General features: G+C 44.0%; 1 protein-coding gene across 1 annotated transcript in view; it reads right to left on the minus strand.

The window, feature by feature from the left end:
* The window catches only part of LOC149016392 (GroES-like zinc-binding alcohol dehydrogenase family protein), a 47,576-nt gene that overhangs the window by 1,668 nt on the left and 27,416 nt on the right, over window positions 1-18,492 (minus strand). Inside the window, exon 7 of the mRNA XM_089154533.1 lies at window positions 15,747-15,917. Coding sequence (XP_089010659.1) covers window positions 15,747-15,917 — 171 coding nt within the window. The remainder of the gene's footprint in view (window positions 1-15,746; window positions 15,918-18,492) is intronic.

Here is an 18,492-nt window from a genome sequence, read left to right on the forward strand (position 1 = left end):
TTACAGCTGAACTTTAAATCATGCCATTTATCCAACCATTTACAAAATAAAGGAACTTCATCCATTGTAGGGCAATAGGAGAAGGCACTACCAAACCAAACTGCCTTTGCAAAAGGACACTCTAAAAGAACATGATCGATAGACTCACCCAGGTTCCCACATCTTTTGCAAGAGGGATCGATTTTTAGCTGTCTACCCCTCATTGCATCACCTGTAGCTAAGCCTTCTGCACACGCCCTCCATAAAAATGATTTCACCTTTGGCAATGTTTTGCAGTTCCAAATAAGCTTCCAAGCTCTTGAAGTTACCAATTCCCATTTATGTTCCCTAGAAGATGAAGGAAGAAGATTCATTCTTTGCTCTCTGCTATTACTTAGCAGGTGATAAGCAGACTTAGATGAGAAAATCCCATTCTTTGATGCTCCCCAAACTAGTTTATCCTCAGCTTGGAATTGACTAAGTTTGATACTTCTAATCCTCCTCACATCCACTTCATTAAAAAATCGGTTTAACATATCCACCTTCCATTCCTTAGTACTCGGATTTATCAGATCTGCCACTCTTGAAATAGGGCATCCCTCAGGCTTAGGAGTTGTAGTTTTGAATTGCACAGCCGACCCTATCCATCGATCTTCCCATATCATCACTTTCTCTCCTGATCCGATTCTCCACATGAGACCCTCATGTAGGACCTCCCTTCCAGCTAAAATACTTCTCCAGGCCCATGATGGTTTATTTCCCACTCTGGCTTTTAGAACTCTGAAGAAGGAAAATATACCGCTTTCATAAAAGTAGCCCATAATGAATTCGATCATTGATAATCTCCAGCTTCTTTGCAAGTAGGGCACATTTTGAAGAATAGATCTCTAAACCCTAGCCACCTCTTTCCTTTGATCACACAATCTGCTCCGGAGATCCAATGTATCTTTTTTTCCTCCTTTTTCTGACCCCAATAAAAATTGCTAAGTCCTTTCCTTATAGTATCATGTGTAGTATTAGGAATCAAGAAGTGAGAAGCTGCATAATTAGCTGTGCTACATCCAACAGATTTAATCAAAACTTCTCTTCCCGCTGTGACAAGCTGATTCTTCCACCCATTTATCTTCTTACCTGTTTTCTCCCAATCTCTAACACCTAGATTTTGCAACTCCAATTTCAGATGGAGTCCCAGTACTTCGATGGACCTGCTCCATAGGTATCTTCATCAATTTGAGAACCACCTTTGAAATTTAACTGGTATTGGCTGAAAGTAAGCTGGATTTCTTCAATTTATCTCTTGTCCGCTAGCATGACAATACGCCTTCAAACACTCCTTCAAGTAATTTAACTCTTTCAATTTCAGCTCCAAAGAGGCATCATCCCGCATGAGTGAGTCTGGAGCTCTATTTCTCCCGTGCCTCCCCAGTTACTTTCTTCGCTCTTTTTATAGTATCGAGCCCCTGAACATAGATGAATATAGGTTGTAGGGGGTCACCCTCGATACCCCTCGAGGTGAAAGATCCCTTTTCAACACCATTGAACAATAGGTATATACAGGGTATGCATTCCATAACAGTTATCCAATGATTACAACCCTTTCCCGGCGCCCTAATAATTCCCACTCCATCGATCATATGCTTTTTTCATATCTAATTTCATACACGCTTTTTTCCCCTTAGAATGATTTTCTATGAACATCTCATTCATCGATATTATCATTTCTTGGACAGCTTTTATTATCCTCCATTGCTTTCCCTCTTTGCCAAGATTTTGCTTATCTCTTCCCCTATGCCCTCCTGGTCTGAATTGTTCCCCCACTCCGGTGCCCACTTTAGGATAAGGCCTTCGGTTAGATCTAGAGCTTCCCTTAGAACTCCATTTGCTTTCACTGTCTTCCTTTTTTGTCCCAAAACTTCAGCTGGGACCTTCTCCCGCTTTTGCCCTTCTTTATGGCTTGATATATCTCCTCATCTTCTTCCTTTTCATTCCCCCTCGACTACCTCATTAACATTCTCCAATTTTTTCCTGGCTCTTGATCTCCTTGGAGTTCCCTCCCAATGCTCCACCGATGTCCCGATTTCTTTTCATCCCCCCCACTCCCATTTGCTGACTTATTTTCAATTCTATTCTTCCTCCTTTGTATTTTGTGGTGTGAAAATGCTATTTCATCACCACATTCACCGAGACTCTTTTCTCCTAATTCTTCTTCCTTTTCTAGTTCCTCATCTAGTTCTTTTAGAATCTCCACTTCCTTTGCATGTTGCCTTTCATCGATCTCCTGGGACTGGATTGCTTCTAATTCCCATTTTAACCTCTTAATTTTTTGTTGCACATGACCGAATATGTCCCTATTCCATACCTTCAATTCCTTCCTCAGCTTCTTTTCTTTTGATCACTTCCTTTTAGCCCTCCACTTCTGCCTCCAAACCTTGCCATTGTATCCTTCCCCCGTCTCTTCCACTTCTTCTCTGTCTCTTCCTCTACTTTGCCTCGTGTATCACTGATAGATTTATCTTTTGTGCTCCTACCATCCTCATCTTCATATGTTCTCCTGATGGTTCCCGCTCTCCAATTTTCATCCCCTTCCTTTCCCTTGCTCCCGTGATGCCCCTTTGGTTCCCATATCATCATTACATTGATTCATCATTTCTTAACCCCGCGTCCCGGTTGTAGTTATTTCCCCCTTTTCGTCCCCCGTAAGTTAATCTCCTGCCCCATTTCTCCCCCCTATTCTCCCCTTTATTAATCTATCCCTCCATCTCCTTTTCTTTCTGGATCACCTCCCTTCCACCATCCCCTTTTATAGTGGTGACCCGTCATCATTTCTCCATCCTTCTCATTTTCTGATTTGCCCTCTTGTTCCACATGCTAACCACCACACCCCACCGAACTAACTCCCCCCCTGATTTTAGCTTCTCCTCCTCTCCATTCTTCCTCATTTTTTTCATCTATTCTTATCCTCGACTTTTTAGTCCCTCCTGTCCCCAACCTCCTTCCCGACCTTCTTTCCCTGGCTTTCCCCTCTCCCTCCTGTAATATCCCCCCTTCCATCATCTTCATCCTTGCTTCTTCCCATCCTCCCCTCCTCTTTTTGTTCTCTTCCTCTTGCTTCCTTCCTTTTCCCCTCCTTTTTTTTGTTCTCTTTCTTGGAGGTCCTTTATGGCTTTGCTTTTAAGCTTCCTGCTTCTTTGGTGGTGTACATTTTCCTTGTAGGGCATTGGATGCACTTTTCCCCCTAGTCGCCCTCCCCCTCGTCTCCTTCCCCTGGGTTTTTTCTTTACTTTGCCTTGTCTCCCTTCTCCTTTTTCCTCTCTTGACCCTTCTTGTGTTCCTTCTTTTTTTGTTTTGCTCCTTTTGGTTGTGCTCCTCTTTTGGTCTGTTGTTTTTTTTTCTCCTCTTCCTTTTCTCTTCTATCTCTTTTATCCCTCCCCCGCCTTTCCCCCCCCCCCCCCCTCCTCCTCTCCCTTTCCCCTCTCTCCCCTCTTTCCCCCTACCTCTCCCCTCCTCCCTTCTTCCCCCTGTCCTCCTCCCTCCCTCCTTCCTTCTTCTTCCTCTCTTTTTCCCCTTATTCCTTTTTCTTTCCTTTTTCCTTGGTCCCCTCCTTTTTCCTTCTTTCCTCTTCCCTTCTTCTTCCTTCCTCTTCCTCCCCTCTTGCTTTTTCCTTTTCCCTTTCTCTTCCTTCTCCCTCCTTTTTCCTTTCTCTTCTTTCTTTGTTCCTTCCCCCCTCTTTCCTTCCTTCTCCCTTTCTCTATAGTGATTCCACTCTACCCACTTTGTTACTAATTTGCGGAAGCGGTTCCTTCAACCTCAGCTCAAGCGGGACACCATGGATCTGTATCCAGAAAGAACAATGATCAAAATCCCATCTCCTCTCCGAGTTCCACTTTTCTATCACCAAGAGATTTCCTGAGATAGCCCAAGGACCCCCTTTTAGCACATTCTGCAGATCCATTTGATGCTGAAACTTAAACAAATAAAGGCGTTCCTGAAGCATCGAAATTTCAACTTTGTGTGTTGGGTTCCAAGCGTTCACCAGGCCCTCCATGATTGCTTGTTTTCTGTAGGGCTTTCCTTCAAGAATGAGCCCCACAAGTGCTTGGTTCCATCCCTGAGAAATTTGAGCCTCAGTGTTAGCACTCACGAACACCTCATCGTCCGAATCTGAGTCTGGTAAGCTCTCATTTCTCTCTTCCCTTTCCTCAAACAGATTATCTTGTTGGTGTTCCTCTGCAGCAACTATCATTGTAAGAATTCTCTCCTTTCCCTTACTACTACTCTCCATTCGCCTAAACCAGCAGCTCGTTACACGCACTCCGGCGGAAGAAATAAAGCACACGCACTCTGGCGGAAGAAATAAAAAACTCACGCACTCCGGCGGATAGAAAATCAATACTTGATATGAACTTGTTGGTGAAACAGCTGGATATATTATTTTGAGCAATCTAAGATAAAGTTTTGGGGTTGCTTGATTTCATTAAACCATCATTTATGGAGGGAAAAGAAAAATAAGGAAGACCAACTCTTTCAATCCATCCACCACACTAAATCCAGAAAAACTCAAACTAGATTTTTTTTTAAACCAAATAGAAATTTCTGCAGTAACAAATTCAGCACTTTATGGACCAGATCACTTCACTGTTTCCATGCTTCTAGTCATCTAGGAATGATGGATGTAGATCCTTCATGACAGTGGCTGTTTGATGCAGATCCAGCAGCAGAGAGGACTCCTTTCCTTAGACAAAGACAAAGGATCAGTACATGCATGGCTTGAGCCTTTACTGGCTGGTTTACCGTACAATCAGCCAATTCATGGACCTCAAACAACAGTGCATGGGTTGAGTATGAAAATTTCCCATAATTTAGTTTTAGGTCTGATTTTAAGTCTTTTATGTTAGTTGGTTCAACTTGTTTTTAATATTGGGTTCAATTTATATTAGGATATGATTGTCTATTCCCCTTAAAGTTTTAGCCCAATTGGAATTCTAATACCTCATTGACCTAGAATCCCTAAAATCCCTCAACCAACCCTGAAAAGGACAAACTTTCCTAAACCTCTCTAAACTCTAATCAGTCCTAGATTTCGCCTCATCAAGGCTACACCTAAAAAGTCAGAACACCAAAAGATCCCTCAACCCCTCCAAATAAGTCCTACAGACTTGCCAGAAATTGGTCAGAGTTGGTTCTGTATTTGTGATCCTGGATTATTGCTGCCTTGTGGACTGCCAATACCAAGGTTGCATTACTGCTACATGAGATAATGGCATGGAGGCGTTGGAGAGCCCTGGGGCACCAATCAGTATTTGCAGCTTCCTAGTAAAGGTGAATCAGAAGTCCAGTGTAGATCATATATATTGGAAATAAGAATACAATCATAAGTCTTGAAAACACATGATTCAAAGAGAAGCAAGCCTACAGCTAGGAGGGAAAAAAAGACTTTTAGTTAATAACTCAAATAGGGGAAGATATGCACAACTCAAATTACTCAATTAGTTCAACCATGCAATGTGGACCATTCCATTACCATTGCCAAAAAAAGACTGCCTACTATAGAAGCTGTTGCCCATCTCACTTGAAGAAATCTGGCCTGCCAAAAAGAAAAAGAAAAAGGAAACTCTGGAAGTCATCATATAACATCATGATAAGCCCCTTGTTATTCAGGTATACAGATGCAGGGTTAAACAGGGGAAATCAGTATCACTTACAGCAGGGACAAGAGAGAACATAGCACCACTCGTATCTGAGGCAGGGGATGGGACAGGTGGCAATTCCCTATTGGACAACAACCACGAGTCTGCTGTTGCCAAGAGCTGCAGAGCAGAAATTCCAGCTGGCAGAAGGAGATTGGATAGGGGAGTGGGAGTCGGTTAGAGTTTGTTACGTTGGTGAGGGAAGTATGAAAAGGAGGGGGGAGGAGCTGGGAAGAGGAGGAGAAAATAGAAGTAGCAAGCAGAACTTGCGGGGGAGAGGGAAGACCTCTGGGAATGGCCTAGCCATGGTGTTGCTTCTGGTTTATCTGTGTTTCAATTTAGTTTGTTTAATTTCAGTAATCTTTATCAGTTCTTAGAATCTCAATCTGCATTCAGCAGCTGTATCCATATCAGAGTTACTTAATGAAATCAATTGTTACTTCAAGCTTATCCTGCTGAATATGTCAATCGGAGTTCATTGCTTTCTGGTGTTATCTCCTGTTTGTCTCTTAGAAGTAAAGGATAAATGAACCGGGTTATATATTGTTGCTGCCTGTATTGAATCAGTTGCCATCCATTGCTGTCAGTAAGCTATTGATAGGACTCAGATTCAAGTTTCAGGAGGGTCTTATCAACGTGGTATCAGAGCAGTTCGATTCCAGGGAGGGAAGGATGGAATTGCCATTGTTTTCAGGAGAAGAGGATGTGCAGAGATGGCTGTTGCAGGTCTTATTGTTTTGTTGGGAACATCACATTGAAGATGACCAACGGCTGGCAGTAGCTGTTCAATATTTGGATGGAGAAGCCTTAGAGTGGGTGTACCGTACGAAATGGTCAGTGTTCGATTGGATACACTTTGAAGCGGCTCTGCAACACGATTTCGGTGATAGAAGAAACACGGCAATCATCTCAGCTTTGAACATCGACACTAAGTCACTACTATGGTTGAAACAAGGGACAAGATAAAGGAATCGAGTGTCCATGATGAGAAACAACTTCACTTAGAACTGGGGATGCATGTCGGAAGAAGATATCCAGTTGTTAGGCATCCTGCTAACCGATCTTGGAGAAGAGAGAAGAAGAGAATGAGAGAAATTATTGTGGAAACCTACCTGATTACTTCAGCAGCGAGGATTTACGTTGCTAGATCACCGGCCTGCAAGAAGAAGAAGAATCAAAGGAAGCCAAAAGCAATCGGAAAGTTGAGGGGAAATCTCCAGAAGGTGGCAACCACTTCTGTTCGCAGGAAAGGAAGAAGACGATGGAGTATTAGGGCTTTTGGGGCTGGTTCGGTTCAACCCAAACCGGTTTATGGGTTTGGTTCTGATAGGACCTCAATAATTCTCCATTGATTTGTTACCAATAGGTATGAACTCAACACACAGTTTCAGCAGAGTGATCTTCAGATAGAAGTCGGATTCATTAAGCTTTCTTGAATTGATACAGCTGATGAATACAAACAGATCATACTACTGAAAATAGTTCAAACTATAAGATAAAATTAAAGATAACTCAGATAAACTAGAACAGCCGTCGTCTAGCTAATCTTCCCCAGAGGTTTCCCTCTCCCCAAGCTCTTGCTTGTGTCTTTTTTCTTACCCCCTTCTCTCCCCCTCTGCCTCCCTACATAACATTCCCTTCTAACAAACTCTGCGTATAACCAACTCTTGCACATTCGACCAATCTTCCTTTGCCACCTGGACATTCTTTCTGCTCTTCTGATTCTCAGCAGGTTAGTGGTTGCTGTCCACTTGAAAGCTGCCACCTGTCCCCTCATAATTTGGATCCCCTGCAGCAGCTGTAGGTGGTACTGCTGTGTATTCCTTCTTGTTCTTTCGTTTGTACACCCTGGTAATTAGGGGTCTATCAACACTCCCTCCTTTCAGTTTCACCTTGTCCTCAAGGTGGAAATCTGGAAACTGGTTATGCAGTTCGAGGAAGTCCTCCCAAGTGTTTTCACAGCTAGGTAGCTGCTTCCAATTGATCAGTACTTCAAGTGCTCCTCGAGGTGAGTAACGAATGTCTAATAATTCTTCAGGAGTGAGTTGAAGTTCTCCATTTTCGGCTAAGCATGCTGGTAGTGGTTGAGTGGTGATGTTAAGCCCCACTACTTTCTTCAATTGCGAAACATGAAAGACCGGATGGACCTTGGAGTCAAGTGGGAGTGTCAAATTGTAAGCAACAGGGCCTATTTGAGCTTCAATAGGATAGGGGCCATAGTAACGATGGCTGAGCTTCTCATTCGGGCGTTTGGCGAGGTTCTTGAAGCGGTATGGCTGGAGTTTCAGAAAAACTTCCTCTCCCACTTGATAAGTGACATCCCTTCGGTGTGGATTAGTAGAGGAGCGCATGCGGTCTTGAGCCACACGCAAATTGGTCTTCAGCTCATCAAGGATGCTATCCCGTGTACGGAGGAGAACATCGACTTCTTCTACCTTAAAGCAATTCCCTTCCCATTTCAGCAAAGGTGGGGGTGCGCGGCCATATACAGTTTGGAACGGGGTTGTTTTGGTGGCTGCATGATAAGTAGTATTGTACCAATACTCCGCCCAAGAAAGCCAAGTAGTCCAATCTTTTGGTTGCCGAGCACAAAAACAGTGGAGGTAGATTTCTAGCCCCCGATTGACGACTTCCGTTTGTCCATCCGTTTGTGGATGATAGGCACTGCTGAACTTAAGATTAGTACCTGCTAATTTGAAGAGCTCCTTCCAAAAGTTACTCATGAAGACCCGATCTCTATCCGATACAATGGACTTGGGAAAACCGTGAAGTCTCACTATCTCCCTGCTGAAAATCATAGCTACATCCCTGGCTGTATAAGGATGAGTCATGGCAATGAAGTGTCCATACTTTGATAGTCTATCTACCACAAGTATAGTGTCCCCTCCTCTGGTTTTGGGCAACCCTCCAATGAAATCGAGGCTGATGTCTTCCCACACTTGGTCGGGGATTGGGAGAGGCTGAAGTAACCTTGCTGGTTTCATAGCAAGATGCTTGCTCCGTTGACATACATTTCAGCTGGCTACAAAGTCTTTCACAATCCTCTTCATACCTGTCCAATATACTCCAGCCGCCAATCGCTTGAGTGCGAAATCCCGGGTGTCCTCGGGGTAGATGGAATTCAGCCAGCAGCTTAGGGATTAAACTGGAGGTTTCTGGAATGACCAGGCGTCCCTTATAAAACAATGTCCCTTTTTTCAACTTGTAGTCTGGAAATTCTGTTGAGCCACTGATTAGAGATTGTATCACCTTTCTATATCGCTCGGACTGCTGAATTTCGCCCTCTAGGCTTTCATATTCCTCCCAAATGGTTGCTGATAAGCTTGAGAGATGGGGTGTGCCTTCCATTTGGCGGGATAATGCATCGGCTGCCTTGTTTTCACATCCCGGTCGGTAAATGATCTCGAAATCATAACCCAACAACTTCATAATCCACTTTTGCTGATCCTCAGCTGCTAGCCGTTGGTCCATCAAATATCTTAAGCTCCGTTGGTCCGTACGGACCTTGAAATGCCTTCCCAATAGATAATGACGCCATTTTTGAATGGCTAATACCACAGCCATCAACTCCTTTTCATAAACGGATTTGGCACGGGCCCTCTGGGATAAGGCTTTACTCCAAAAGGCTATGGGATGCCCCTCTTGCATGAGGACAGCTCCTAATCCCATGCCGGAGGCATCGGTTTCTACTACAAACTCCTTTGAAAAATCAGGCATTCCAAGCACAGGTACCTTGGTCATTGCTGCTTTCAATGCTTCAAAGGCGTCCGCCGCTTTATCATCCCAGTGAAATGCATCTTTCTTCAACAGATTTGTGAGTGGTGTTGCAATCTTCCCATAGTCTTGAACAAAACGGCGGTAATACCCCGTTAACCCAAGATATCCTCTAAGAGCACGGATGTTCTTCAGTATAGGCCATTCTATCATGCAAAGTATTTTTTGTGGGTCCGCTGCTACACCATCTGCTGAAATTACATGTCCCAAGTAGTCCAAGGTAGTAACAGCAAATGAACACTTCTTTTTGTTCACCACCAAGCAATGATGTTTCAAGAGATTTAAGACCAACCGAAGGTGAGCTAAATGGTCTTCCATTGATCTGCTATACACCAATATGTCATCAAAAAACACTAACACAAACTTTCTTAAGTGTTCGCGAAATACCTCATTCATCAATGCTTGGAAAGTGGCGGGGGTGTTTGAGAGCCCAAAGGGCATGACGAGAAACTCGTAATGTCCGTCATGTGTCCGGAAAGCCGTTTTCTCCTCATCAGCTTCAACAATTTTGATTTGGTGATAACCTGACTTGAGATCGAATTTGCTAAAAACTTGTGCTCCTCCAAGCTTGTCAAGTAGTTCATCTATTGCTGGGATGGGAAACTTATCAAGCACGGTCAATTTTTTAAGTGCTCAATAGTCAACACAAAACCTCCAACCACCGTCCTTCTTCTGTACCAATAATACCGGATTTGAATAGGGGCTAATACTGGTACATATTATTCCCGCAGCTAGCATCTCACTGACTAATTGTTCCACTTCATTTTTCTGTGCATGGGGGTAACGATAGGGCCTGAGACTTGGTGGGTTGCTGCCTTCGATCAGCTTGATCGAATGGTCATAGGGTCGCCGAGGTGGAAGTGTTTTAGGTTCGGCGAACAGAGACTCAAACTCCTCCATTAATTTCTGCACCTGCTCGCTATAATTAACAGATTCTTGCACATCTGCTGTCATTAGTTTTAACCAAAAACCTTCTCCTCCTTTTTGAGCCATCTTCCAGAGCTGTGGTAGAGACATCTCCAACCTGAGTAACGTTGGATCTCCCTTCAGCTTGACCTGCTTATCTCCCCACTTGAATTGCATCGTTTGTAGTTTCCAATTGCTTTGAACATCACCCAAGGATGATAGCCATTCCACTCCCAAGATGACATCCACACCGCCCAATTCAAACGGCAACAATTCCTGAATAAAAGTTACACCATCAATAACGATGGCCACTCGACGGCATACTCCTTGGCCTCGTACACACTTACCATCGCCCAACGTGACATGGAAATGTGTTTCACCTTCAATTGCTAAACCAATCTGCTCTGCAATCTTGCGTGAGATAAAGTTATGTGTAGCACCACAATCGACAAAGAGTACAACTGAGACCTCACTAATTTTCCCTTTTGAGTTTCAATGTGCGAGGAGAGTCAATTCCCGCTAAGGAGCTGTGTGAAAGTTCAATCTGTGTAGTAGGCAGGTTTGGCTCATTGTGGCCACTCACCTCGCTTACGGGATCTGGCTCTGGCTCATCACACGGTTCCCCTTCGTGCAGCAACATCACTCGTAATTGCTTCATAGGACACTGATGTCCTCGAGAGTATGGGCCGTCACACCGGAAACACAACCCTTTATCCATTTTGACTTTTATCTCTTTTGGAGTCAGCCACCGTGGTCTAGCGCTTCCACCGGAGGAACTTGCAGAATCGCTCTTCGAAGAAGACGATGCTACTGAGTTAGGTCGTGTGGTTGTGGTTGGGCCAGTTGCGGTTTAAGGGGTTGAACCAGCTGGAGTGGGTCGCGGGACATTTAGGTTAGTTCGGGTCAAGGCTACAGCTCGTTGGGCTGGGATTTGCCCCAAATTAATAGTGGGCTGAGATAGAAAGTTGGGCTTAGGCCCACGCGAAGCCTGGTTTTTGGCTTCAATGGACTGGGCCAAGTCCATGATTTGAGTTAAACCTTTGGGCTGAAAAATTTGAAGTTCTGCCCTAATTTCTTCTTTTAACCCTGATAAGAATGCTCCCTGCAACCAATTGTCCTCCTTGGCTCCGGCGGCTGCGACGAGAGTTTCATACTGTCCCCGATATTCGATCACTGTGCGAGTTTGTCTGAGCTCCATAATCGCTTCCAGGGGAGTCTTCGACTGAGTCGAACCGAATCGTCTACGCAGTTCGTCTTTGAGTTTTGTCCATGAACAGAGAGGGCTCTGCAGTTCTCTAAACTGCACCCAACCCAACGCTGGACCTTCGAAACAAATTAGCGCAGCCTGCAACTTCTCTGCTTCCGTCGGGCCTTGTAACATAAAGTACCTATCGGCCCTGGCTGTTCACCCATTAGCGTCATCACCGTTGAAGATCGGAAGTTCCAAATACCTAGGAAAGAAGTCTCGTCGACCAACAGAAGTCGGTACTCGCCGTTCTTGCAACAGTGCACTCGATGCCTCTTCTCCTCTAGTTACAGTGGCTTCCGGTGACGTTTCCCCAATCTCCAGGGATTTACCCTTCAACAGGTATGCTCTTAACTCACTTACGAATGTTGTCTGACTCTGCTCAACCCTATCTAGTTTCGTTTCAATCAGCGCAAGTTGATTCTGTAAATCCTTCACACTAGTCTCCACAATCTCGACTCTTGACTCCATACGACTCTTTACCATTCCCTGGGATAGTCGAGCTCTGATACCAGATTGATAGGACCTCAATAATTCTCCATTGATTTGTTACCAATAGGTATGAACTCAACACAGTTTCAGCAGAGTGATCTTCAGATAGAAGTCGGATTCATTAAGCTTTCTTGAATTGATACAGCTGAGGAATACAAACAGATCATACTACTGAAAATAGTTCAAACTATAAGATAAAATTAAAGATAACTCAGATAAACTAGAACAGCCGTAGTCTAGCTAATCTTCCCCAGAGGTTTCCCTCTCCCCAAGCTCTTGCTTGTGTCTTCTTTCTTACCCCCTTCTCTCCCCCTTTGCCTCCCTACATAACATTCCCTTCTAACAAACTCTGCGTATACCCAACTCTTGCACATTCGACCAATCTTCCTTTGCCACCTGGACATTCTTTCTGCTCTTCTGATTCTCAGCAGGTTAGTGGTTGCTGTCCACTTAGAAGCTGCCACCTGTCCCCTCATCATTTGGATCCCCTGCAGCAGCTGTAGGTGGTGCTGCTGTGTATTCCTTCATGTTCTTTCGTTTCCGGTGCTCGCTTAGTGGCAAAGAGGTTCACTCAACAATATGGGCTTGATTATGAGGAGACGTTCAGCCCTGTTGCTAAACAAGTCTTAGAGATGGGCCCGCCCAACACTTTCCTGGTAATTAGGGGTCTATCAGGTTCACATAATAAGAGCCAAAGTTCTTATCCATTCGGCCCAACCCATGTAAAGGATCAAACTTAGGCCCAAAAAAAATGCTTTTCAAAGATTGGTCCGTCAGTTTCCCCAAGAAACCCCCTTGGGCCCAAACCATTCCATTAGTCCCCAGCCCATTTTATTTCATTAGCCAAATACCCAACCCATATCCTTCATCCACACTTTTAAGTGCTTAGGCCTTAACCCATTTAAATGACCCACCTTGGGCCCAACCTATATTATTAACCCCAGGCCCATCTCATTACTTTAACCCCTATTTCTTAACCCATTCCCCTTTTATGACCCAAAGCCCAATTCCGCCCATTAACCCAACGTCCAACCTATTTCTCTTAACCCATGGTTTGAATGGGGACCCCACCTATTCAAAAGGCTCACTTCGGGACCAGCCCATTATATTAAGCCCAACCCATCCCATCCATCCAATATCCAACTTATCATTTTTCATTCATAGGTTTAAGTGGGTGAACCCTACCAACTCAAAAGACCTACTACGGGCCTGGCCCATTCCATCACCACAAAACCCAATTTCTATTCATTCTAGATTGGACCCAAATAAATCGGGTGGACCAAGACCCAACCTCAAGACTAGCACGAACCAAGGAACTACCCAAGTAACGGTCCGATTGAACCAACCAAGAAGCGGTCCGATCAAACCATCGTCTTCAACCTCTCCACACGGAGATGAAAGGATAGGCGGTGATACTGGAGTTGTAGTGTTTGTAGGGGTGCTTAATTTCGTGTCCGGCGTTACAAGCAAAGTGATCGCGTGCATCGCTCCTAAATCTGATGCGATCTACCATAGTTATCTCGCTGAATTATTGAGTGATCGCGTCCTCCTCTTCGATGCCGGTCAGGTTCTAGAATTTGACTCTCCAGAACCTCTATTGCTAAGTGAAGGGAGTGCTTTCTCTTAGATGGTCCAACGTACAGGAGCTGCTAACACCCAGTATTTTCGAAGTTTAGTCCCTGGAGAAGGTGAGAACAGACCACGCAATGCAGAGATGATGCAACAAGAAGGACAAAGGAGATGGCTAGCTTCTTCGCGATGGGCCACTGCTGCTCAGGTCATACTTGCCATGAGTCTGAGTACTTCACAAAATGATCTCCAGCAGCTGGTGATTGAAGATGAGGATACCATCATAAGGAAGACCAAAGATACAGTCATAACTCTTCAGGGTGTTTTAGAAGGGAAGCATGACAAAGATATTGAAGAACCACCGGATCAATCCCAAGTCCCTAGAGGCAGATGCTGGTCAACACTCTACCAAATGGTTGAAGATCTTGCCATGATGAGTAAGTTGGGTATATGGTGTAGAAAAAAAATCAATCAAATTGGGATACATGTGCAGACTCAAGAAGATCTGATTGGCTGCAAGAACTTGGACTCGAACAGAGCCTCTTTCTACTAAGAAAAGCATTAGGCAGTTTCAGTTCAAAGCTATTTGCAGTTGCATTATTACGGACAGCAGACCAACATGTTATGCCAGCTAGGCTGGCAGGACCGGATATCGGTGATCCCCTGGCAGCTGCTGTGAGGCTACCGGAGTTGATGGAAGGACCTGCAATTGATTGCTTCCTCTTCACGTCTGCAGAAAATGGCTGCTATCTGGTGAAAGTCCTTCATACATATATGGATGCTCAACTCCTTCCAGCAGGTGTTGTGATCGCTCTACTCTGTAGGGACTGTTTCAAACTCTTTACATTTGGGATCAGTAAGCTGCTAAAGAGGGCTTGCCAAGCTGCTGAACTAGCGTGGTTATATGGCAAGTGTGTGAAGATCAAGTTTCAAATTTTCCCCCACCTTGAGGACAAGGTGAAACTTAAGGGGGGAAGTGTTGATAAGCCCCTTGTTATTCAGGTATACAGATGCAGGGTTAAACAGGGGAAATCAGTATCACTTACAGCAGGGACAAGAGAGAACATAGCACCACTCGTATCTGAGGCAGGGGATGGGACAGGTGGCAATTCCCTATTGGACAACAACCACGAGTCTGCTGTGGCCAAGAGCTGCAGAGCAGACATTCCAGCTGGCAAAAGGAGATTGGATAGGGGAGTGGGAGTCGGTTAGAGTTTGTTACGTTGGTGAGGGAAGTATGGAAAGGAGGGGGGAGGAGCTGGGAAGAGGAGGAGAAAATAGAAGTAGCAAGCAGAACTTGCGGGGGAGAGGGAAGACCTCTGGGAATGGCCTAGCCATGGTGTTGCTTCTGGTTTATCTGTGTTTCAATTTAGTTTGTTTAATTTCAGTAATCTTTATCAGTTCTTAGAATCTCAATCTGCATTCAGCAGCTGTATCCATATCAGAGTTACTTAATGAAATCGATTGTTACTTCAAGTTTATCCTGCTGAATATGTCAATCGGAGTTCATTGCTTTCTGGTGTTATCTCCTGTTTGTCTCTTAGAAGCAAAGGATAAATGAACCGGGTTATATATTGTTGCTGCCTGTATTGAATCAGTTGCCATCCATTGTTGTCAGTAAGCTATTGATAGGACTCAGATTCAAGTTTCAGGAGGGTCTTATCACATCACTTTTAGAATGTAAAAAGAAATTTACCCTCCATAGGAAGTGTCAAAAACAGCCCCTGCAACTAGCTAAGTGCTTGGGCTTTCCTAGGCTTATCATGAGCCCAGACTACTCAGAACATGCAGTATCAAGCCCCTACACTACCCCAAGATTGTACCCCTAGGGTACCCCACACCTAGAACATATTAAAGAACTAGTATACACTCCAACAGCATTCATCACAGAGGAAGTGCCTGTTAAAAGAAAGAAAATAAACCCAACATGAAATGTAGCTTAATACTGCTGAACAAACCCTTATAATGAAACAGTCCAAAAAAAAAAAAAAGGATCATCATTTGGTAGGACTGATTATGCTTTAGAGACCCCAACAATGTTCACGAATAAAGGAAAGAGCCATAAATAAGTTCTGACAGATAATCTTGCGAACCTGTCTGCGAACAAGACGGTTTATGTCCACCTCTCCTATGGAACCAGCAGCTGCAAGTCCAATCATAACAGCTTTCCCCCCATCTTTTACACTCTGTGAACACTGGACAAAAGTTTTTGGTCTTCCAAGTGCCTCCATAGCAACATCCACGCCCGTTCCTCCAGTTATTTCCTATCAGTAGTGTAAAAAATAACCATGATAAACTCATTAATCATGGGCTGAACGAATTTATATTCAAGGAGAAGAGATGAATGAATTATTTGCAGATCTTTTAGTGAAATAATGATAAGTGAAACAGTCAGCACATGATAGAAACAACATATCATGCTTTCTAATAGAAAGAAACTGGTAGCAGATTGATGTTGTAAAATAAAGGAATAAAAAAATGGAAAACATTATTGGATAAATCACTCCATAAAGTTGGCAGCTACAAACATTTTTTATTAGCAAAATTGAATGAAGAGAAGTTTCAAACACCATCAGCAAATTGCTCCAACTAGACCCTCATTTGGAAATAACAGAGGGGAAGAAAAAATTACTTCTTGGAAAATAGACAGTGCTTGCAATCAGATATGAAGTATCCTGTCTCCAGAAAGGATTCTTTTAGGAATATAAAGAATAATTATAGTGGAGACAGCTATGGAGGTTCAAGAAACAAGACAGAACCATTTAGAGGATGAGATCTATGTCAAGTATTCACTAAATACATACACATGTAGTTGGATTTTCTTTTAAGGGTCTTCTGAAACCTGAGCTATGTTTTTCCACAAACAAGCTTTAATAATGAACCACCAACCGAATATCTATGACTGGATGATGCAGAAAGGGAAGAGTTTGCTTCCACTTCCTACCAATTAACAAACACTCCCGGAAGAAACTAAAAATCCATCATAATTTTCTTCTAAGTTAAAGCACTAGGGATCTAATTTTCAGATGAGCACAAATTAAGAATGTGTTGATTTCCCATTATTAACATATTTGAGAATCACACTGAAACTGTAGAATACAGAAAAACATGAAAGTTAACAAGTTTGAACCTCATTTTTAACATTTATGCCTTGTTCATGAACAAAGAACCATCATGGATAAAAGAAGAAAAATGCTCACAGCTTCTCATGCTATAATTTGAAGAAGAGAGCATAACATGGGAAGAAGAGAATCATATGTGATCTGGAGAAAATATGATCGAACCGGGTTCATACTTGGTTTGATCCTCGACCCTGGTCGAGACAGAGGGAACCGACTCGCTCCCGAGCGAACCGGATCCGTAAGATGGCTTGCTGAGGAAGAAAACTTATTCAGCTACAAGCACGCCCTAATCTCTCTTATGAATTAGGTTAATTACCCTAATGATGGCAGATTCAAATTGACGGCTGCTGCTAATCATTATTGAAGGGATAATCATCGTATAACCTGGAGGTTATCTCAGGAGTCCTCTACTAGTCCAAACTAGTAGAAGTCCATCGCTCAACGGATCTAACTGTTAAGATCCAACGACTACCCGAGGAAGGCTCAAGGGCATCCAACGAAGGAGATTCGAAGGTACACTCTATATAAACCTCACTGCCATACGAGGTGAAGGGGGGACTCAAACTCTGATTCATATACAGACTGGTAGACGTAAACTATCAGGGGCTGACGATCTAGATCACCTTTCCCAGTTCTTCATTCCTTAGCTCTGTGCTTCTAGCAGAGCCGTTTTGTGATTAAGTTCATCAACTGACTTAGCCTTTGGAGGTGGACTCCCGACCCCCGTGGTCGGGCCACATCTGACGCTTTCGTTTTGCAGGTCATCACGAGGAGATTTAAGGGCTGAGCAGATTTTGGACGCATCATTTGGCGCCGTCTGTGGGAAAGACTTGTAAAGCCATGGTGACTAGATCGGCAGCAGCCGCAGCAGCTGCTGCACAGCACGATTCCGGTGTTCAAATCCCTGGAGTGAATAATCCAGAACGTTCCCCGGGAAGCCAACATCCTATTGAAGTAGATGGTGGTCAAGGAGGACATAATTCTCCGGATACATTCCAAGATCAATTGAATCAAGTGAAGATTCAACTCTTGGAGGTGAGCCAGGCACTCCGTGTGCTCACCAGACGAGTGGTGTTACCACAAGAACTTGATCATCGCGATTCAGGGAGGCGTGCATTACCACGTGATCAAAGATTAGCTGAAGATCGGAATATCGGTCAGAACTTTCGTGAAGGTGACCGAGGACCTAGGAGAGTCAACGATCAACCTATGCGAGACGATCGGTTCAACAGACCGCAGGAAAGTACAACCGATTCAAATACAAGGTTGGATACGGGGGTGAGGACTCACTCACCAACTGTCAGAAGAACCGTTCGTGATGATCGAGCAGTTCGCGATGAGCGGAATGTTCGTGATGATCGGATAGCTCGTGAGGATCGTGTTAATCGAGGTCGTGATCATATTGCTGAAGATCACCCGACCCAGATTGGTCAGGAGTTGGCCAACATCAATCAGAAATTAGGGCAGCTGGCTAAGGGAAGGATAACTGAGGATATTTACTCAGTCATTCGGAAGACCCCCTTTGCCGAGCCAATTGCGGGATTTCAGTTTCCCCATAACTTCCGTTTGCCTACCTTTTCTACATTCGATGGCTCCGGAGATCCAACGGCCCACATTGGCTATTACCAGCAGACCATGGCAGTTTCAGGTAATTCTGATGAAATTCTATGCAGGGTTTTTGGTTCATCTTTAACCGAAGCAGCCACAAAGTGGTTTT

Source organism: Hakea prostrata, chromosome 5 (genome assembly GCF_041222555.1).
Source record: "Hakea prostrata isolate BN-2017 chromosome 5, UWA_Hpros_2, whole genome shotgun sequence".
NCBI lineage: Eukaryota > Viridiplantae > Streptophyta > Magnoliopsida > Proteales > Proteaceae > Hakea > Hakea prostrata.